Below are 22,347 nucleotides of genomic sequence, written 5' to 3'. Positions count from 1 at the left end.
TTCAAAAGTTGATCCCTAGACATGGTCACTAGACGACTGAAGGGACCAGCTCACTGTCAGACTCTTTTTGTTAACCTGCCATTAACAGGACTGGCAATGAGACAAGCCTTTCGCCTCTAGGCTGCTGGTTCAAATCCAGCCCAGGGTGGCAGCAACACCCACTAGTAACTACCCAATGGCTGGCATCCTGCCTGAAATGAATTTGGCAAGTTACTTGCAGACAAGTGTCCATATCACAAAGGCTAACATCACATCACAGCAGAGAGCACTAATGCAACTCCATGGTGACAGTCTCTGCAGAGAGGCAAAAGCTTAAATGGGGCACAAAGACTGACTCCTCTCTCTCTAGACATCAAGTATGAGGCACGTTGTACTGGGGAGCAGTACAGGGAAAGCTTACACAATGGCTGCTGAACTGTACCTCTTCTGTGTACAAAGTGAGACTAACTTACCAGCACTAAATTCACAGAGAGCTTAAATCTAGCTTTAGAGATGGATGATCTGGGTTCAGCATAACTGCTTCCCCTGTCTCTTGTCCCTTCTACCCATATTTATTAATAAATTAAAAACTGTACAGTGTCCACTCATTCTCCCCTCAACTTCAGCACTAACTGAAACCAATTCCCCAGGCCCACTGGGTGCCCCAAGAGGCAGAAACAAGACCCCATTTGTTGCGCTGCATTGTACTTCTGGAATGTCCACCTCCTGAGGATGGAACTTCCAGAAACAGAACCACAGCCAGTCAGGCATTCCAATGCCCCCAAGTCATTGGTCAAAGGACAGCTTGCAAGGGGGGAGGAGGGGTTTCAGGTGCTGGGTCAGTAGGGGGCAGCCTATCAGTTGGGGTTGTAGAGATTCAGAGGGAAAGACTTTACATTTTCTCATTGAAAATGGGAAATAATGATGCAAGTCATTAATCCTTGCTCTGCGGAGGTCTTGAAACTCCTATTACTCTATCAAAGCTCATTAGCAAAGCTAGACAAACAGCATGGAGTCCAGAGCCTAATCTTTTGTTGTTACAGTAAACAGTTCCCCTGATAAATATCTGCCAGGGCAGGAGTGAGGTGGATCGTTACTGGTGATTTACACTTGCGGTCTCCCACTTTGCAACCAAAGTATTTATCTCCTCAATTAAGGTAATGGGTCTTTTACACAGAAGAAAGCTATAAGCCTCTCCAGTAAGGAACTGTGTACATGGGGCAATTGATTGGCATAGCTTTAGCGTAACAGCAAAGCAAACTTTATTCTGGGACAGAGCGTTCACACAGGGAGTCAGTTGGTCATAGCTATAGCAGAATAGCTTCTTCCACGATAGTTGATCAGTTTGTGTGGACAAGCCCTGTGCCTTGCTGGGAGAAGATCAACAGAAATAGGAGTCAGAGGGAAGGGAGTGTTTGAAGTACAGCATCAAGAACACCGAGCTTTTGAAGAAGGGGCCAACATTCACTCCAGCCACCTGCATTACCACGTCCATTTCCTCCACCACTACTCTCTCTGCTTTCTCTCTACTACGTCCCACTCTGCATGGTTGGGGAGTCACTCAAGTGGTTGAGTATTGCCCAGTCTCACCCTGAGAATTACCTTTGTGATCTTTCAGTCTCATCTTAAAATGTTCCTTTCCTCTTTGGGTTCTAGTTGACTCATTCTCAAGTGCTCTGTGATACAGTGGCTAGAGAATGCTGAGTTGCATCAGCAGAGTGGCCAGGATCTGAGAACTAACAGGCAATACAAACACTGATGTTTAAATGAGGTCATAGGAAAGAAAGCCACACAGAGTTAAAGCTGAGGCTCACCCTGTTGTGCCTAAGCATGGCAAAACCTCAGCTCAGCTCAAACCTTTTCCTGGCACAACAAGCTATACAAGCGTTGCCAAAGCGTATAAAAGACGGGCCCCTTGGGTGTACATCAGTGGTGGCTGTAGTACAGTGTGCATCATCACCTCAGCTCATAGCAACCCCTGGCACGACAGGACAAGTCACTGACAGCGTAACCTTGGCAAGAGTTCACACTGAAGTTGCTAAGAGACCCCTCTCATCCACACTGAGCTGAGTGGTTTTAGAAGCAGCATTTCAGCATGCACTAGCTGTGCTTGAAATCCTCTGACCTATGCTGAGCAAGCTCCCAGCAGATTCCTCTTCTCATGACACTGCAGCCTGGAGGTATTACCTTTGTTGTTTGAAGGCAACACATTACATAAAGCTGCTGTTGCGTCTTTGGTCAGGTTCCCATCATGAATTCCATGTGTTCTTTCCTTTTGCCTGTCCAGCTCCTGCTGTATTCTCATGACAGCTCAGCTCTCATTTGATGCCACTGGCTTGGAGATGGCTCAGAGAGTAAATCATCTGTCCTGCAGGGTGCCAGCAGTCACCTTCCCCCAGGGCTTTCTGGCTTTGAGGAGGGAAGCAATGGCTTTTGGGTGCTTTGGGAGTGGTCAGCTGTCAACTGCCCCACTCAAGAAATTTCAGCTCAAATGGACATTTTAAAGGAGCAACCACCAGTTTATAAAATACAGTGGCTAGCTATGGAAGGGGAATGCATTTACTTTCAAGGACTGGTGTTCAGTTTTAGTATAACTGGTTGAGGTGAAAGTGAACTTCTGTAATGATGAGCAGCAGGTAAACCCCCCAGGCAAGACATTTTCTAGAAAATGAAACACAAGCGATGTAACTGTAAGGAAAAATTGGTTCCTTCCATTGGTATCGTATCTTCTGCCCTCTAGTCCACTGCATGGCAGGAGAAACCAGCAGGAAGAACAGAGCTCTGAAGTTAACTTGTGCTGCCATATTCCTTGTAACCAGGCTTGTTGTTCAGCTACAGTATTTGTACATCGTTGAATTGTGAATGTGGAATCTTAACTGGGTATTTGAAGAGTCTGAAAATGAAGACAGGGCTCTAGTTTCTCTCTGTGGGTAGGTCTACACAACAACTAGACACCTGTGGCTGGCCTGTGGCAGCCGACTCAGGCTTGTGGGTCTCAGGCTGTGGAGCTGATTCATCGCTGGGCAGCTAAGTTCCCTCTAAACTGTGCAGCCACACAGCACCCTATTAAGAGCCACACAGGCGCTAAGGGTTGCTGCAGGGAAAGATTCCTCTCTCCCAGCCCTGGACCCAAACCAGCCCCAGCATGGCCCTGCTGCAGCCCCTGGCCCAGACCTGGACCTGCTGTGGCCGTGAGAGAGGCACCCCTCCCTTGGCCCCAACCCAGCCTGGACCTGCTGCGGCTGGAGGAGACACGCCCCTCCCCTGACCCCAACCCAGCCCTGGACCTGCCATGGTCGGGGGAGAGGCGCCCCTCCCCCAGCCCCGGCCTGGACCTGCTGTGGCTGGGGTAGAGGCATCTATCCCGCAGCCCCAGCCCTGGAGCTGCTGCAGGGAGAGGGAGCTGGGGAGAGTTCTCTCTCCCCGCTGCAGCCTGCTCCCCAAACCCCTCATCCCCGGCCCCACCCCAGAGCCTGCACCCTCAGCCTGAGCCCTCACCCCACCCACCCCTGTCACCCCAGCCCTCTGCCCCAGCCCTGAGCTCCCTCCCACACTCTGAAGCCCTTGGCCCCATCCCCGCCACATGAATTTTGTTGTGTGCACCAATATGGAGGTGATATATGGAGGTGATGTATGACACATCACCTCCATATTGGTGCACATAACAAAATTAATTCTGCACCTGGATGGGAAAAATTAGATGGAACACGGCTGTGCAGACTTCTGGGCTCAGGCTAGAGCCAGGGCTGTTGGACCTGTGATGTGGCAGGGCTCCAGAGCTCAGACTCCAAGTCCACACAGCAATGAAACAGCCCTGCAGCCCAAGCCCCATAAGCCCAAGTTGGCTGGCACGGGCCAGCCGCAGGTATCTAGTTGCTGTGTAGACACACTCCTAGAGCTAACTGAGTACTATTGCAGAAAATCAGCTTACCAGTGAAAGGGCAGAAATCAGGTTTCCACTCCTCAAAGAACATTTCAGTATCACAGCGATGTTGGACTAGATGGTCATAATGGTCCCTTCTATCCTTAAAATCTATTAATCTATGGCTATTGCTACAGATCCTGCCGCAACACCTCCAGTCAGGAGTAGACAGTCAAGACAAGGGGCTCTAGTGAAGGAATCAAAAGTAAATACTGGTGGAAAAGAATATTAAGTGACAGGAGAACAAAAACAAGAGCACGAAATAACAATTGCATCTCCTGAGAACCGTGGAAATTGATTCTGTTTAGAGCCCAGATGTGATTGCTCTTTAAATAGCTGCATCTGGATCTGAAACCATTTGACGTGTTTCATCTGAAACCTATTTTTAAACAAACCAACCAATCTCCAAACGGCATGCTCTGGATTTCTCCCAAATCCGTACATGCTTCACAAAATGCAATTATCTCCAGTTTCACTGGCTGGATTATGAAGGTGCCAGAGATGTTTTGGGGTGAAGAGGGCAGGTTTGTGTTGGCATGACATACCATTTTCCCCCATAGGCTATAATCCACATGGGAGTGAAACAGCTAAGTGAACTTGATAAGATCTTTCAAATGTTCAGACATTTTGAAGATCTTGTTTATTTCATTTTGTTGCACATACCAAGTGGAAGAATGGCCCAGCGGCGTGAGGAAGGACAGAGAAGAGCTGTGCTGATAGAGGGGAGGCAAAAAGGAGCATCTTATATTCTTTGTGCATTTACTGTGATTTACCTGCAAGGGGAAGGTCTGGAAGGTCTGTGAGTTTGTCGACTCCTTTGCTGAGCAGGTTTGCATTACTGTAAGTAGTATGCCTCTGTGAAACAAGCAAGCATAGACAAATTCATCAGGAAATGTTACTGTTAGATAAATGGCCAATCAAGGAAAGGAAGCTTCACTCACTCACTGTTGAAACAGAGTAGGAGAATGAGAGGTATTCTGTTCTATTCAGCATTTTATACCATGCTCCTCATTGTAGTACCTGAGCACCTTCCAGCAGTGGATTAAGCAATATGACTAACATCTGTCATGAGTTCTTTGTTCTCCCATCCTCTCCCCAGGAGAAGAAATGTGCCGTGGAGTGTCTTGTTTTGGCAGGGTGTGTCTTATTTTTTATTTAATATAAATATACCTGTTGCCATGTGTTTATGTTAGAGAAGGCAAGGTCAAAGAAATGTGCCTTGCACTTGGAGTACAAAGTGGTAAGGTCTGGGATGGACCTTGGCTCCTGCGGGAGTTCATTCCACAATCTCAGACTGCCCTGGGAGAAAGTTCTGTCTCCTGGATGATGAGGTGTCTGGAGGATACCTACTTCTACCTGAGCTTGGTGGGTGGTCCTTGAATCATCTGGCCATTCAAAATTAAAGTAAAGTAGAGGATCCAGGGAAATTACTTTTCAGTTAGTGATATATTTGGCTCCCAAACATTTGCAGCCTCTGTGGGTGTGGCTACAAAGTACTTTGGAGCCCACACCCAAGCGAGCCAGGGTCGACAGATTCAGGTTAGCAGGGCTCGCAGTAGCTTTCTAAAAATAACTGCAGAGAGTGGTTTGAAGTTGCAGCTCGGGCTCTGAAGCACCCCTCCCTCTCCCTAGGCTTCAGAGGGACCACTATCTTCAAACCACTGTCTCTGCAGCTATTTTTAGAGCACTACTGCGAGTCCTGCTAGCCTGAATCGGTTGACCCTGGCTGGGAGGCTTGCTCTCACAGGCTCCAAAATGCTGTGTTGACAGACCCTTCTTTTCAAAGATTTTTCTTTTGGTAATCAAGTGTCAGAGATAATTTGGTGCTGCAGACCCAAAGTGACAGCATCTGCTGCTCCCAGCCCTTCCTCCTTCACCTCCAACTTGATGAACCAGACACAAAAGGGCTCCTTTTTCACTTGCAGGCCTGCTGCCAGCTTTCAGAACTGCCCACTTAGTTTGGCATTGATAGAAGCTGCCAGAACACCTGTTTAATTCCATTCTTAATTTCCTTTCCTGACTCTGCAAAGGAAACACATTCTCATGCTCACTAAGTACTTTTTCAGGCTTCAGCCAGGCTTCCAATCACAGCTCCAACAGCTCCAATGCTGACAGCCATCCAGACAAGCCTCCTCCTGCCCTCTTTGCTAGGAAGTGGGCCAGGGATTTAGACCCCAATTCCAGAAAGTGCCAAGAACATTCAAATTCCATTTTAGTCACTGGGAATTGAGGGTGCTCAGCATCTTTCAGCAATGGACCTTTAGAACTGCCTGCTTTCAGGGTTGGTTTCTAGGGGCACTTAGGCATTTACCATCCTGCATCTTAGCTGCCCTTCTCTCACTTTGTTGCTGTCCTTATTCATAGTAAGACAAAAACTTTAATAGACTTTAGAATCTGAAGGAATGGTCAAATCCTGAAGTCCTTACTCAGTCTTTTAACAGATGCTGCAGGTGCTCAGCACCTCTCAGCTCTGGCATGGACAGTTTAGTTCGGACCTTTTCTCACAGATCAAAGACACTGTCACTCTCTGTAAACTTCACTCTTCTCCTGGAAGTAGCCAAGATATGTATCGAGATTCAGGGAATTGAAGGGTTGTTGCAGTTCAGAGTCCAGTGAAACTGAGAAACAAAAGACATCTAAAAGACAGCTCGATAAAAGGAGGACTCTAACTCACCATATGACCCAACTATAGTATCTATCTGGTACACATCTATCCAGTATGTGTAAATAAGTCAGATCCCTCAGTGGAATCACTGGGAGTTCTCAGAGCTTCTTCATGATGAGTTTAGATTCTCACATCCTTGCTGCTCTCTCTTCTTAATCCACACAAATACAAAATACAGGCTGAATAACATCTGTTGTTATGCAAAGGTTATCAAACCTCATGCTTCCTGGTGCAAGAAAATCAGTACAGGGGTCAGGAAGGAATTCCCATTTTTCTTCCACATGCACAACATTATATAATTGGCCAGGCACATAATGGGGAGTGGGTTTCACCTTTCTCCGAAGCATCAGGCATAGGTCTCCTGCTAGAGGTTGGATATTGAAAGAGATGGACCTATTTGGTGTGGCAGAGCTTACATTCCTGAGTTTCTAGATACATGAATCTCAAGCTAAGACCAACAGAAAGAGAGAGACAGAGACCAATAGATAGACAGAGAGAGGGAGGGGGAGAGGGATTACTTGTATAATTTAGCCCCCTTTTTTTTACTGGGTCATGATTCCCAGTAAATATATCCCTGCTGGGTCAACCTAGAAGACCATTTCAGTTTCTTTCTGTTTTTTTACATAATCACCAGCAGGGCCGGATGACATAAAATAAACTCCAATTTCCTGAGAAATGGCTGCAGGCAGAAAGGAGGGAAGAGGATCTTTGTCACCAGAGAAACCGTCTTTTATATCAGTTAGTCAAAGCACTCCAGTATGTGAGATATAGGCCTTGATTTCTTTGTGGCTGTGTTTGCAGGAGACCTGCCAGTATTCAAGCCTGGTGCCTGAGCTAATTTAACCTTGCGTAGTCTGTATAGACAACAAACACCAAATACCACAGTCATGGTCCTTTAGGGTATAGAAAATAACCTACTCTGTATGGGAAGGCAAGAGAGTAGTGTGACATTATTGACATAAACTGTGACCATATAGATCATTGTTGCAACCACTGTTATGTATTTGCAGCAAATATTGTACAAAGGTTGCCGTGTGAGGTGTCTATAAAGAGGTTATGATTTCCTGGTTATGATGATGCTATCTGTATGTGTGTATCATTTTTGTAGTTGAAGTTATGAATATTGGCTCTGTACTGGTATCTCAATGTGTTTTGATTCTAAGTAGCCTCAGTGAAGCATTTGGTCAACTTCTTGCCCAATCAAGAAACACTTAACTGACACTGAACTTTGGGAGACCCCAATCCACTTCTGAGCTTTCCTGGGAATTTTCAAACCAACATGTAAACAATGGCATCAGCCTGTAAAGAACTGAGTCATGCATGGACATGTGACTTGCCCATGTGACTCTAAACTCCATCTTGCTGTGTGATTTTTCCACAGTCAGAACAAAGGGGTGTCCTTCCATAGGGAGAGAATATAAAAGGTCATGGAAACTCCTCCATTTTGTCTTCAATCCTGCTTCTGACCTCTGGAGAAACCTTGCTACAAACTGAAGCTCTGAACAAAGGATTGAATGACCCATCCCAGCTGTGGATGTACTCCAGAGACTTGATTTGAACCTGCCGTTTATTCCATCACTGCTACAAGCCTGAACCAAGAACTTTGCCATTGCTGTGTGTCAGTGATTCCATTTAACTAATTTTTGCTCTCATATATATTTTCTTTCCTTTTATGAGTAAACCTTTATATTTTAGATTCTAAAGGATTGGCAACAGTGGGTAAGTTCTGATTTATATAATGACCTGGGTCTGGGGCTTGGTCCTTTGGGATCAGGAGAACCTTTTTTTCTTTTACTGGGGTATTGGTTTTCATAATCATTCGTCCCCATAACGAATGGCACTGGTGGTGATACTGGGAAACTGGAGTGTCTAAGGGAATTGCTTGTATGACTTATGGTTAGCCAGTGGGGTAAAACCAAAGTCCTCTCTGTCTGGCTGGTTTGGTTTGCCTTAGAAGTGGAGAAACCCCAGCCTTGGGCTGTAACTGCCCTGCTCTAAGCAGTTTGTCCTGAATTGATACTCTCCGAAGTGTCCTGCCAGAGGCAGCACCATTACAAGTAGGTACACGATACCAGGCCTTATCCAATTCTCAAGGGCACATTCCATCTCTTCTTGGGCTGAGCAAAGCTGATGGACTTCAATTGGTTGGTAAAGGTGAGGCTAATTGGCTTGAGGTGGATAATTATTTTATACTTGTTCTGCAGTCACACCTCAGTAAAGAGCCAGTTCTTAAAGCCATCTCTACAAGCACCCACTAGAGGTCTCTAAATGCTTTACATGCTCCCAGGAGAGCTTTCAGGAATATTTCTGTGCCTAGAACAATGACTGGCCAAAGAGGTCCAAAAAGGCAAATGATGCAAGTGCACAGATAGCATATAGTGATAGAGGCTAGTGATAATAGGGTAGGCATGCTACCACCAAAATCAGTGAAATGCCACTGTGTCTGCTTTCCCACCATTCCCAGAGGCAGTATTTCTGGTAATGTTACATCACAGCACTGAAAGTTACCAACAGAATGTTAACTGGCTGATGCAGTGACATCAGACGCACCACATTCCAGAAGAGTTGCATTCTGGGAGAAAATCAAAACATAGCAACCATCATCAGCCCTCAATAGCCACAGGCTGATTTGATATCTTGGGGCATACTTCCTCAGGAACATTTACCATCTCTCTTCTCACTACCCTTCCCTAACACACATGCTAAATACCTTGTTGAGTTTGAGGTTCATCTTAACTCACTTTAAATGATCAAAACCTACTTTCCTGGTCAATGCTGATTAAAGTTCTGAAGTGGATTCCAAAGAGTTCACACCCACCCACTGGGACGTTCAGCCAGGAGATAAAACGGGGGCTCACTTTGATCCCTGTACCCTGTTAGAACTCCAGCATTTGATCTTCCACAAAAAATAAGCACATGCATTTCCCCTTTTCCTGGCTACAGCCACATGCATGGTGATGTGCTGAAGCCACATCATGGTATAGCAAGCCCTGCAACCACCCAGCCCAATCCTGAATAGAGGGAAGATCTTCTGGTACCTGCATGGGGGAGACGGCGGCTGCTGGGGCTGTCCTCACTGGAATTCCACTCAGAGGGCTCCTTGGGACCTTGTGAACCGTGATACTCTGCCCAGTGCTCCCTGCAAGAAGGGAAGGAAACATTTATATTTTAGACCAGTCTGAAAGAAGAGGTCATGATGTTCTTTTCCCCATCCTCTCCCACCACTCATGATGTTCTTTTCCCCATCCTTTCCCACCACTCATGTCTGAACAAGGACCTGATGGCATTCAATCCATTTCTATGTACTTTAGCATCAGTTGGAGAAAACCTTAGAAAAGAGATGACTCGGGGAAGGGAGTATGACAGACGTCTACAAAATCACGATTGGCGTGGGGAGAGTGAATAGGGAATTGTTATTTCTCTCTTCACATAACACAAGAACCAAGTCACCCAATTAAATTAATAGGCAGCTGGTTTAAAACAAACATAAGAAAGTACTACTTCACACAATGCACAGTCAACCAGGGGATGTTGTGAAGGCCAAAAGTGTAACTGGGTTAAAAAAAGAATTAGATAAGTTCATGGAGGATGATCCATCAATGGCTATTAGACAAAATGGTCAAGGGCGCTACCGCGTGTGCCGGGTGTCCTTAAAATTCCAACTGCCAGAAACTGGGACTGGACAACAGGGGATGAATCACTCAAAATTATCCTGTTCTGTTCATTCCCTCTGAAGCAGCTGGCACTGGCCACTGTTGGAACACAGGATACTGGGCTAGATGGACCATTAGTCTGACCCAGTCTGGCAGTTCTTATGTTCTGTAGCACTGCTAAAACCAATATCCACTGGGATGCAAGATGAGGCAGCGGATGTCACAAGAATTAGCTGCTTGCCAGCTGAAGCTTAACTATTTGAAATTTTAATGAAAAAAAGAAAACTACTCCTATCCCAGAGTGCAGGGCTGGAGTACCTGAGCATCCCAAGTCAAATGACTTGATGAGTGACTTGACAGTAGCTGCAGACTCTGAGGGAGTGGGTGATGCCCTGCTGACATAGACTCCTTGCCAGCGGTTGGTGGTATCTGCTTCTACAGAATTCACCTCCTCAGTTGTCAGCCTGAACAGTAGAAACCAGAACAAAGTCAGAGGCAACAGGAAGCACAAGAAAATATTCACTCTACAGAAAGCAACTTCTGAAGGCACAAGTCCCGTCTCCTGTAAGGCCCCCATCAGGTACTCTCCCATTATAATAATGCTTAGGCTCTTTTCTTCTTCAAAGCACACAGAAATAAGCCTCACACCCTGGGAGGTCAAGAAATATCATCCCCATTCGCAGGTAAGGAATCCAAGGTACAGAGAAGTTGTGACTTGCCCTGGGTCACAGTAAGTCAGTGACAAAGTTGGAATTTCCGGACATTCAGTCCTGTGTTGAAAGCTCTATACTCATGACTACCTTTCTCAAGTCCTCATATCCTCACCTATAGATGCTAATTTTGGGTCATTCCCATATGGAAAGAATATCAGGCTGTTGTGGCCTAGCAACTGCCTAGCAACCTCCATGTCTGGTGGGCTTCATAGGCCTTAAAGGCCCAGGACTGAACTCCCCCTGCCCCCTTCTGAAAAACCTTCAACAATATGTCCTTTTCTGTCTTGTTCACCCCCACGATCCTAACGTACATCCAAAGATACCATTCCCCGAAATGTTGCCTATTAACTAGTCCTCTTTCAAACTAGCAACATAATGGAGTGGCTGATATGGAACTCGATTAATAAAGAATTAAAGGAGGGTAATATAATTAATGGCAATCAACATGCATTATGGGAAATAGATGTCTTTTTTGATGAGATTATAAGTTTGGTTCATAAAGGTAAAAGTGTTGATGTAATAATACACATACTTCTGTAAGGCATGTGACTTTGTACCAGACAATATTTTAATTAAGAAACCAGAATGAAACAAAATCACCATTAAATGTATTAAAACCTGGCTGATATGTCTCAAAAATGTAATTGTAAATTGGGAATCATCCTCAAGCAGGTATATTTCTAGAGAGGTCCCGTGCGGATCAGTTCTTGGCCCTATACTATTTGACACTTTTACGAATGACCTCACAGAAAACAAAATCATTACTGACAAAGCTTGCAGATGACACAAAGACAGAGAGAATGGTCAATAATGAAGAGGACAGGTCAGAGATATAGAGCAATCTGGATCATTTGGTAAGCTGGTACTTACAGGATGGGGGACTCTATCCTGAAAAGCAGTGACTCTGAGAAAGACTTGGCAATCATGGTCAATAATCAGCTGAACATGAGCTACCAGTGCAATGCTGTGGCTAAAAGGGAAAATGTGATCCGTGGAAATATAAACAGGGGAATATTAAGTAGGAGTGAAGAGGTTATTTTACCTCTGTGTTTGGCACTGGTGTGACTGCTACTGGAAAATTATGTTCCGTTCTAGTGTCCACAATTCAAAAGGATGCTGATAAACTGGAGAGGGTTCAGAGAATAGCCAAGAGAATAGTTAAAGTGCCTTATAGTGAGACACTCAAGGAACTCAATCTACTTATCTTATCAAAGAGAAGGTTACAGGTTGATTTGTTCATCTACATGGGGAACAGAAATATGACAATAGAAGGCTCTTCAGTCTAGCAGACACAGGTATAACAAGATCCAATGGTTGGAAGTTAAAGCTAGACAGACTAGAAAGGCACAATTTTTCCTTTTTTTGTTTTTTAAACAGTGGGGGTAACTGCCTATTGGAACAACCTATCAATGGCTGTGGTAGAGTCTCTATCACTGGAGATTTTAAACCAAGACTGGATGTTTTTCTAAAAGATACGCTTCAGTTCAACCACAGCTATTGGACTTGAAACAGAAATTAATCCAAGGAAGTCCTATGGCTTGTGTTATGCAGGAGGCCAAACTAGATGATAAAAATAGCCTCTTCTGGTTTTATAATCTATTCATCTAATTGGGGGTTGCCCAGGAGCTGACTATACATTCTTGGCAGCCCCACCCCCCAGACCAGCTTTGACCTCAGACAACTAACTTATATTTCAGCAAAGCTGGCTGAGATGGTTGAGGCCAGCTATTTACAAACAGAGTCTCTATTATATTGTTTTCATGATTTACTAGCTGTTGAAGCTAAGCAGACTGATCTGCAGGTCCCAGGGCACCACTGCTTCCCCCATTGAAGAAGTGGGCTGGCAATAGAGAGCTATGCAAACAAGAAAAGAGCTATGAATTCAGCACAAGAATGGAGCCAGAACTCCCTGGAGAAAGTGCCTACAGGGCTGCACGATTCCTGCTGGGCTAAAAATAGGGGTCAATCTTTTTATTTTATTTTCCTTTTGGCATCAGAGTTGTTTCTACAAAATGCAAGGGAGTTAGGGGGTGTCAATGAATGACAGCAAAAAGAATGATTCATGCTTCTATTTCTGGCCATGCTCAAGGAGGTGCTGTCTGTAAGCAGACACTGGCTACTTCTTTGCTAATTCATTCAGGCTCCCTGTGAGCCAGGAGGAGCCTGCGGAGGCAGATGGCTTGAGAAAAGCCATTTCATTCCATTTTCCAACTAATCCAAGGAGGAGGAAAGGAAAAGCTGGATGAGATTCACTGAGCTCTGAGGGATCCAGTGTTTTGATGATTAGCCCTAAATCCTCTCCCACCCCCAGGCTCCTCACGGCTTCATTAAACACCAACAACAAGTCAACAGCAGCATCTGGACTTCATTTGTAAGAAAACACAAAGGCTAAAAGGAGTCCTGCAGCTAATGAAACATGGGGGAAAGCATGGACTTCCACTAAAGGATGCCTAGTAGGAATGGGTCAACCAACCATTTCAATACATTTCTCTGTAAGGAAATAATGAACGAGACCATTATGCAGTGCCTGCATGATCTCCAAGGTAGAAAGAGAATGTAAGGTTTGCGCAGTTTGTGTACACAGCTCTGGGCAAGTTAATAAAGCTTGAGGGTAAAGCCAAGCCAAGGGTATGGCTCAGTGAGCCAAAGCCGCATCTGAGCTATGGGAGCTCGCTGTAGATTCTACCCAGAGGAAAAAGGAAACATATGAAGTGATGAACACATGTTAAGGGGTGAGGGCCATCAATAGGAGAGCCCTAGTGGCTTGCCTAAGCCTTATCTCACGGATCGGGATGCAAGTCAGAGCAGGGCTAAAGTTCTCATTCACTAGCTCACCTCAGAGGATCTTCTGGTTGCATAAACATTTCCAGAATGAGATTAAATATGAAATACATTATCCCAAGGCTCATATCCCAGGAAGTTTGCTGAGACATCACACCTCAAATACACTATCATTTCAACTGGATAAATGCTGAGACACTAATATCTAAGCTGGCCTGATTTTGTTTGAACACTTTCTGTGATCTTAGCCTCTAAACATGCCCTGAAATAAGTTTCTGGGATGACTAAATATCACCATGCTGCGATGGTGAGGTCTCCCCAGCTGGAAATCTCACCATGGTGATATTTTCGTGCTTGGGACTGACTCTCTCTAACCACGTCACCCAGGCCATCCTGGTTTGACTTGCTCACTGCTTTTCAGTTTTGAAAACAAAAATTAATAAAGTGGGGGGGGGCGCGGAGAGAGAAAGAGAGAGACAGGCTCCTATAATCTCTTATTCAGTATGGAGAGGTCATTTCCTCCCTCTGATTAGCTTATGATGTCAGCGTCAATCCCTCACTTGTTACATTTTCAAAAAGCACCTTTGTGCTTTCTCCCACACTCCCCTCCTGCTTGGAAAGAGCTCTGTATAAACACCCACAAAGACACTTCATTGCCCTTCTTCAGATCCCTCCTCAAAACTCCCGTTTCCAGGGATGTCTACAATTATTAGGCTGTTGGTGTGCAGAGACCATTGCCTAGCATGCTAACCAATACTGTCTCATTGTTTCCTTGTACTCCCCCATCCGCCTGTATCCATCTTGTCTTACACTTCGACTGTAGCATCTTTGGAGCAGGGATTGTCTTTTTGTTCAGTGTTTGTGCAGGGCCTAGCACAATGGGATCCTGATCCATGTCTGGGGCTGCTAGGCGAAACAGTAATATAAATAATAATACTTCAAACTGTTGTTGGCAAACAGAAATCACAGACTTTTCAAGCCTTTAAGTTTAAGGAGGTAGAAGTGCAACTCACAAGAGCAAACGAATTCAGAAAGATGGCATGAGAACATGACCCAGCATGATTAATGCCAAGCCATAGCTTAAGAGCCAAACAACAACCCCCAGAGCACAACATTCATTTACAAAAGACTGATTGGATAGTCTGAGCCATATTAACTAAGCTCTTGCACAGAGAGGAGGAAATTTAAACAAAATGCAACCTACTGCTATTGCATTGCTTGAAAACATGGGATGAAATGTTATACATAGTTATCACCGCTGGAGTGCAGCATCTCCAGAAGGAAGCCAGAGCTATTCAGCTGTGGGGGAGTTAGAACATGAGCAGTTTTACATCACTTCACTTGATTCCCCAGGAGGGTGAGATAGTTGAAGCATTAGAGGAAAGCTCACTGGCAACAGCTGGTCACCGCGTTTGTTCTTCAGGTCTGGATTACATGAATAACAGCGAGTCAGAAAGGTGCCAACCTTGCTGTGGCTAGCGTGTTGATTATGGGACTAGGCAGGCTAGATACGTTTGGGGAAAGCAGCAGCAATAATGCGGGACTGTGTTGTTTGTACATTTCTGAACCCCGCGGTTCCTTTTTTTTGAAACAGACTGAGCAGCTCTGTTGGGGGTAACTATTCTGTTGCCTGAGAGATCTCAGGGTTTCCGTGGCTGCAGTTCCTGGCATTGTGGTTACAAAGTGACTCGTGACTCTTCCTCAGTTGCAAGGGAGACAAAGAAGAAGCACACACAGCTGCTGATACGCAGAACAGAAAAGAGGCCAGGAGCAGGCAGCAGACACTTCTGGACAATTACACATTTATTTTGCACTTCCATGTATTTTTTTAAACATATAAAAAAACACTGAACAATCGCCAGCACAGATAATAAAGAGAGGCAACACAAGTGTGCGTACAGTTATGTAACACGGCACAGTGGCATGGAACATGGCACAGTGGCATGGGTCATGCCAAAGTCATGAGAGCTCTTAGCATTCATAGAATCTGCTGCCCAGAAGCCATGGCCCTCCTAGGTCTTCTCAACCAAAGGAGGAGTGGAGACCGTAGGGCCAAAATGTGAACTTCCAGTCCCACAAGGGAGTGATCTCTGATTGTCTTCTCAGTTTCTCCTTGGTATCCAGGAAAGCTTTCCCAGTGTCTTCAGTTGTCAGGAAGGACACAAGCAAATTCTCCTGACCATATACTTCACCTGAGTTAAGAGGATGGGAACGACTTTCCTTTAGGGGAACATCTGTTGCTTTTCCTTCGGATCCCTCTGCTTGCAGTCCAGGACAAGCAGCTAATTTTTATCCCATGGATGTGGCTGCACCTGATCTGGAAGAATAGAAATCTACAGGAGGATATGCTGCAGCCAGCTTCTTTCAGACTTCTGTGCCACACGAGTCAGTTGCTGCCACCTAGCGGTGAGGCCATTGTCAATGCTGCATCCAAAACCTCAAACACCCAGGCAGTTTATACTGAATAAGCAGCAACCTAATCTTCGTATGTAATCTACACTTGACTCTCACACCCACATGCAAATCCTGGAATCATTAGAAAATAGATATGCATATAAAATTATATATATTACATAATGTGTGTGCATAACATGTTACATCTTAGGGCACGTCTTCACTGGCAACATTAAAGCTTTAACGTGGCTTGTGTAGTCGTGGCATAGCGCTGGGAGAGAGCTCCTCCCAGTGCGCTAAAAAACCCACCTCCATGAGGGGAATAGCTCCCAGCGCTGGTGCACTGTCTACACTGGCACATTACAGCATCGAAACTTGCAGCGCTCAGGGGTGTGTTTTTTCACAGTCCTGAGCAAGAAAGATACAGCACTGTAAAGTGCCAGTGTAGACAAGCCCTTATACACCCACACACAAAATGATAAAAACACTGTATCACCCGTGGGCAAACACTTTTCACAAAGTAATCACTCCATATCTGACCTCTAAATTCTCATCTTTAAAGGAAACCTGCACATCACCTTCAAAAGATGAGCCTGGGAGCTTAAATTCATATTTTGGCTAGACACTAAAAACCATGGACTGAATAAAGGGTTTGGCTACACTTGCGAGTTACAGCGCAATAAAGGAGCCCCGGCGCACTAGCTCACTAACCGTCCACACTGGCAAGGCATGTAGAGCGCTCTGACTCCACGGCTACAGAGCTGCTGGTACTCCACCTCGGCAAGTGGAATAACGTTTGCTGCGCCCCCGCTGGAGCACTGTGGCGCCAGTGTGGACGAGGTGTTGCATTACTGCACTCTGATCAGCCTCCGGAAATGTCCCATAATCCCCTTAAGTCAAGTGGCCACTGTTGTCATTGTTTTTGAATCACTGTAGGAATGCTGATATGCCCTTTGAAAGCTCCGTTTCTGACAGCCAGCATGCTTACCTGCTCCGAGACAAAGCAACCATGAGTGTGGAATGCTGTGTGTGTGAGAGAGAGAGAAACGGGGGGTTGGGGGGGGGGGGGGGGAAGGGGTCTGCTGCTGTCTGAACTTACAAGACAGTATGCTGACATGCTCTCAGCCCCCCAAAACCCCACTCTCCCCCCCCACATACACACAACACACTCCCTGTCACACTCCACCCCCCATTTGAAAAGCACGTTGCAGTCACTTGCATGCTGAGATAGCTTCCCATAATGCACCGCGCCCAATGCCGTCGCAAGTGTGGCCACGCCAGTGCGCTTGAAGCGGTCACTGTGGACAGACTGCAGCGCTTTCCTTACTGTGCTCTCCAAAGCCTGGTTTAACTCAAAGCTCTCTACATCTGCAAGTGTAGCCATGCCCAAAGACACTGGATATATGGCTTAGTACAACCCACCTATCCTCCTTTTTTGTCCTTTGACAGCAGAAGTGTTAACTGGTCACTTCACTTTGAACGGTCCCTTAAAACATGTGTTAACGACTTACCCTAAACAATCTGTTCCACCTCCTGTTTAACTGCAGCATTCTGAGGTCAGGTCTACACTCAAAAAGTTAAGTCGATCCAGCTATGGTCTGAAAAATCCACCCCCCTGAGTGAGATAGGTAAGGTGACCTAACCACTGGTGTAGAGAACCTAGCTACTGCCTTTCCAGGAAGTGGATTAACTACACTGACAGGAGAACCATAGTAGCATTTCAAGTGTAGACAACCCCCAAGTACCTTTCCCAGATCTAAAGAAGAGCTGTCGGTAGCTCGAAAGCTTGTCTCTCCCATCAACAGAAGTTGGTTTAAGAGCTTGGCTACACTTACATTTTATGTATCAGAGGGGTAGCCGTGTTAGTCTGGCGACCACACTCACACTTCAAAGCGCTGCCGCGGGAGCGCTTTGAAGTTTCCAGTGTAGCCATGCCCTTAGAAAAGCTATTACCTCAGGGCTTGTCTACATTATCCACCGGATAGATGGGCAGCAATCGATCCAGCAGGAGTCAATTTATCGCGTCTATTCTAGACACGATAAATCGACTGCCGAGTGCTCTCCTGTCGACTCCGATACTCCACCAGGGCGAAGGGTGCAGGTGGAGTCAACAGGAGAGCATCAGCCATTGACTTACTGCAGTGAAGACACCACGGTAAGTAGATCTATGTTATTCACATAGCTGAAGTTGCGTACCTTAGATCAATCCCACTCCCCAGTGTAGACCAGGCCTCACTTACCCTGTCTCTCTACACCCACACACAACTCTTTTTTACAAAACTTTTAAATGTACGATTGCAAAAGCAGCCACCCCCCACTACAGTCAATGGATAGGTTCAGTCCCCAAATCCCTGTGATCAATCCCAAGAGTTTTGGTTTCTAAGATTTCTTTTCAATTGGTTTAAATGGATTCAAAGCTGTTTCCACCTCAAAGATTCTTCAGAAGAGAGCAGCCTGTTGAAATCAAAGGGCCAGGCTCCTTTGGGTCAGGCTACTGCTCATGGGGAAAGGTGTATCTGAATTACATTCACACTTTGTAGTGCTCTGGGCTTTCTGAGGGAAGTAATAATCTGGCTCTTTGGATTGAGGTGCTTTTTCCAATTGAAACTTCCCTTTTCAGGCTGAAGGCATTGTCTGAGGTGTCCCTGTCATGGCAAGATCAGGCCTGGCTTTGCATCTCTCCAGGACTGTGCTAACTGGCAGAGATTGGGCACCTGTGGAGACAGAAACAAACATGGGGGAGGAGTTATATAAAACAATACAACAGTTCAAAAGTGCAGTTGTAAGTGTTTTACCCAAACCATCCCATTGCCACTAAACAAAGGAGCAGCCAGAGCACTGATTATGCTTTTGGGACCAAACTTACATCTACCTCCTTAGCAGAGACTGAGTTGCCATATGGCATTCAAGAGACTTCCCCTCCACCAGGTATACTCTTTGGCATTTCCCCTCATGCAGTCTCCTTCAATGCACAGATGCCGGTGTAGGAAAGATCTCCTTTGGGGCGGAACAGGATAAATGGTGCAGAAAACTGAGGAGAAGGTAATGTCCTCTATGCACTGGCACACATACACCCACTGCTCACTTAGGATACTACTGACTTGGGGCATTGATCAGAGCATCAAACAAAGAAAAGTTAGGCCTTGTCTACACTGGCAAGTTTCTGCGCAGTAAAGCAGCTTTTTCCGCTCAAACTGCAGACACATACACGCTTCCAAGCCACTTTGTGCGCAGAAACTCCTGAGTTGCAGCTCTGTAAAAAAACCCACCTTGACAAGAGCCGTAAGGCTATTTGCGCAGAGGTTCCAGTACTCTATTGCCAGTGTAGACATTTGATTGCTTTCTGTTCTGTAATTGGCCTCCGGAGCGGTCTCACAATGCCTCTAGTGACAGCTCTGCTCATTGCTTTTGAACTGGAGACATGCGCCCCTCCCCTTTCAAAGCACCGTTTCTGACAGCTGTGCTGATCTTCTCTGGGACACAAAGCAAACCATTAACGTGGAATGCTCAAGCTGTTGAACGTGTGTGTGCGTGCGTGTGTGCGCATGTGTGTGCGTGCTCTCTATATAGATATATATAGCTGTGCAGAGAGCCCAGAGAGGGAGGCGGGGACTGATGTTGGGGTTTCCCCTTCCCCCAGGACTGGTTGCTTCCTGCCGCTGTCTGAACTTACAAGACAGCTTGCTGACACATACTCTGTCCCCAAAAACACACGGTCTCTCTCCCCCACTCCATACACACACACACTCCCTGTCACACTCTGCCAGCTGCTTTTCAACTGAAATGTCGGGGGAATGTAGTAGGATTCCCACGGAACAATGGGACTGGGAAAACTGCATCATGTGACGCTGTGCCTGCCCAATGAGGCATTGCAAACCCTTCCCAAAGCACCCAGTGGCCAGTTGCACAGTGGGATAGCTACCACAATGCACTGCTGTCTTTGCCCCGGGATGCATACCCATTAGGGAGAAGGGTCAGTTTGGCTCACTGCTCTTGCTTTCTATTAATCAGTGCTTTAGCTGTGAAATTCTGGAGATGAACGGGAAGTCACAAAAAGTTCTTGAATCTGCTTAATCTTAGGAATCACATAAAGATAAATATTGCACAAGGACATGATTAGCTAACGATACTGCAAAAAATGCATCCCCTGGCTGAAGGAATGAAACATTCAGAGCCAGGGAACATATTTTAAAGGGTGTGTATGTGAGAATTTCCCTGGCTTTCCCTTTACTAATCAATTTGCGCTGTTGAGTCAAGTTGTGTACGGGAACTTGCCCAGGCACTGCAATGTCTCTGTTCCAGTCAGGGCTTCTGTTTCTGGGCAGGTCTACAATTAAAACATTGCAGCTGCACCACTTTAGCGCTTCAGTGAAGCTGCTACTATGCAGACAGGAGAGCTTCTCCTGGCGGCGTAGATAATCCACCTCCTTGAGACGCGGTAGCCATGTCAACGGGAGAAACCCTCCCATTGACATAACCCCCAGTGGAGACAGCGCTATGTTGGCATAGCTGCGTCGCTCAGGGGTGTGGATTTTTCACACCCCCTAAGCAATGCAGTTATACCAATGTCAGTTTATAGAGTGGACCTGGCCTCAGGTTTCTTACACCAAAAAGACTGGGATATAATCTCATTTTGGCCCCAAAACACTTGGAGAGCAGCTGAGTATACTAAACAGCTCAACCTGGCTCCATCCGAAATTCCCCCTTCTCTCATTTTAAGTGAGAGCAGAGTGATCTGAGCAAACCTCTGTAAGACAGAACAGCTGCAAAACACAGGCACAAAGGAGCAGCACATCAGCACATACACACTGACATTAGGTTTAATACACATAGATTACAAGCTTAATTCCAGGAGATCGTGCATTTAACACTGCCATGCTGTGGCACTTGAGACATGGCTACAGGAGGAAGGGTAGAAGCAAATTAGTGGGAGAGAACAGGATCCTCAGTTTCACCTGCCTTTCAGTCACTTAGTTAGATCTCTCTTGTTCTAGAAAGTGGCTCTTTTAATTGCGGGAATAACTGTTCGGTCTTCAGAATAGTCCTCTTGGCCCAAAGGTTTCCCTCATGGGATTGGTTTGAGGCATATGGTATCATCCCCCCATTGTGCAGGCAGCAGGACATGTGGGCTGGCAGGGTAACTTCACCAACATGATGAAGAGAATGATGTCTCACCCCTACACTGCTGCTAGCCACAGCATTAACAGACCAGGCCTGGAATATGTCAGTGTGTATGGAGGTCAATCAGGCCGCACTAAACTAAGGCCACATCTACACTACCCACCGGATCGGCAGGTAGCGATTGATCTACTGGGGATCGATTTATCGTGTCTAGTGTAGATGCGATAAATCGATCCCCGATTGCTCTGCCGTCGACTCCAGAACTCCACCAGGGCAAGAGGCAGAAGCGGAGTCGATGGGTGAGCGGCGGCTGTCGATCCCACGCCGCGAGGACGCAAAGTAAGTGATTCTAAGTCGATCTAAGATACGTCGACTTCGAAGTTGCGTATCTTAGATCAATCCCCCGCCCCCTTAGTGTAGGCCAGGCCTAAGGTACTTCCTACAGCACCTTGCTTCCTTTGTGAGTGTCATGGATTCAATCTAGCATGTCTTTTCCATTGCTGACATTTCTGATTATAAAGCAGCTAACAGAAGTTAGACCTTCACTAACTGACATTCTGAGTGGATGAGAGAGAGTTGTACAACAGTGTGTTGTAAAACTTGTGTTTTTTATGCCTGAGAAAAACTATTAATCTGCATATAGAATGTCAGAAAAGGCTCCAATCCAAACCTATGACTTGTATGTTTCAGTTGGTATTTCTTAGGACAAGTACTAAGATTTATTTCAGGTCAGGGTATTAAGTGAACTTCTCCCTTCCACACCCCATTTCTTTGCCTTAGTATTGTCCAGCCCTTCCCACCTCCCAGCATTCTTAATCACAGAATTAGACAGTTACTCTGTGTTAAAGACGCCTTTGAGAGGCTCTTACCTTCATTCAGACGGACTCTGATGACCCCATCAGGGCATTTTCTGCAAGTTCTTTGGCTGTTCCTGAACCAAAAATGACTTTGTCTGATTAGAAAAATGTAAAGGTGAAACCAAACTTAGCTGGAGTGAGGAACTCAGGCAGCCACAGGCAAATACTAAAACGACCAGGATCTCTTAGGACGTAAATTGGCTTCAGTTTGGTTTATGATGTGGGTTCCAACACTGTCAAAAAAACCTTTGAGCACCAAACT

At 45.8% G+C, this 22,347-nt stretch overlaps 1 protein-coding gene across 7 annotated transcripts in view; it reads right to left on the bottom strand.

The window, feature by feature from the left end:
* SPECC1 (sperm antigen with calponin homology and coiled-coil domains 1) overlaps positions 1-22,347 on the bottom strand; it is a 168,650-nt gene that overhangs the window by 40,695 nt on the left and 105,608 nt on the right. For 4 of the 7 annotated variants that reach the window (XM_074974276.1, XM_074974278.1, XM_074974277.1 and 1 more), the window contains 3 exons: positions 10,538-10,683; positions 9,605-9,705; positions 4,675-4,756 (listed from right to left, as the gene is read on the bottom strand). In XM_074974276.1, the coding sequence (XP_074830377.1) occupies positions 4,675-4,756; positions 9,605-9,705; positions 10,538-10,683 (329 nt within the window). Of the gene's footprint in view, positions 1-4,674; positions 4,757-9,604; positions 9,706-10,537; positions 10,684-17,283; positions 18,822-22,097; positions 22,181-22,347 lie in introns of those variants that run through there. The other 3 variants (XM_074974280.1, XM_074974281.1, XM_074974282.1) reach the window with 3 other exon arrangements.

The sequence above is a fragment of the Natator depressus genome, chromosome 17 (assembly GCF_965152275.1).
Source record: "Natator depressus isolate rNatDep1 chromosome 17, rNatDep2.hap1, whole genome shotgun sequence".
NCBI classification, from domain to species: Eukaryota; Metazoa; Chordata; order Testudines; family Cheloniidae; genus Natator; species Natator depressus.
Note: the sequence above shows the minus strand (reverse complement) of the source record. Positions and strands in the feature narration are given on the sequence as shown.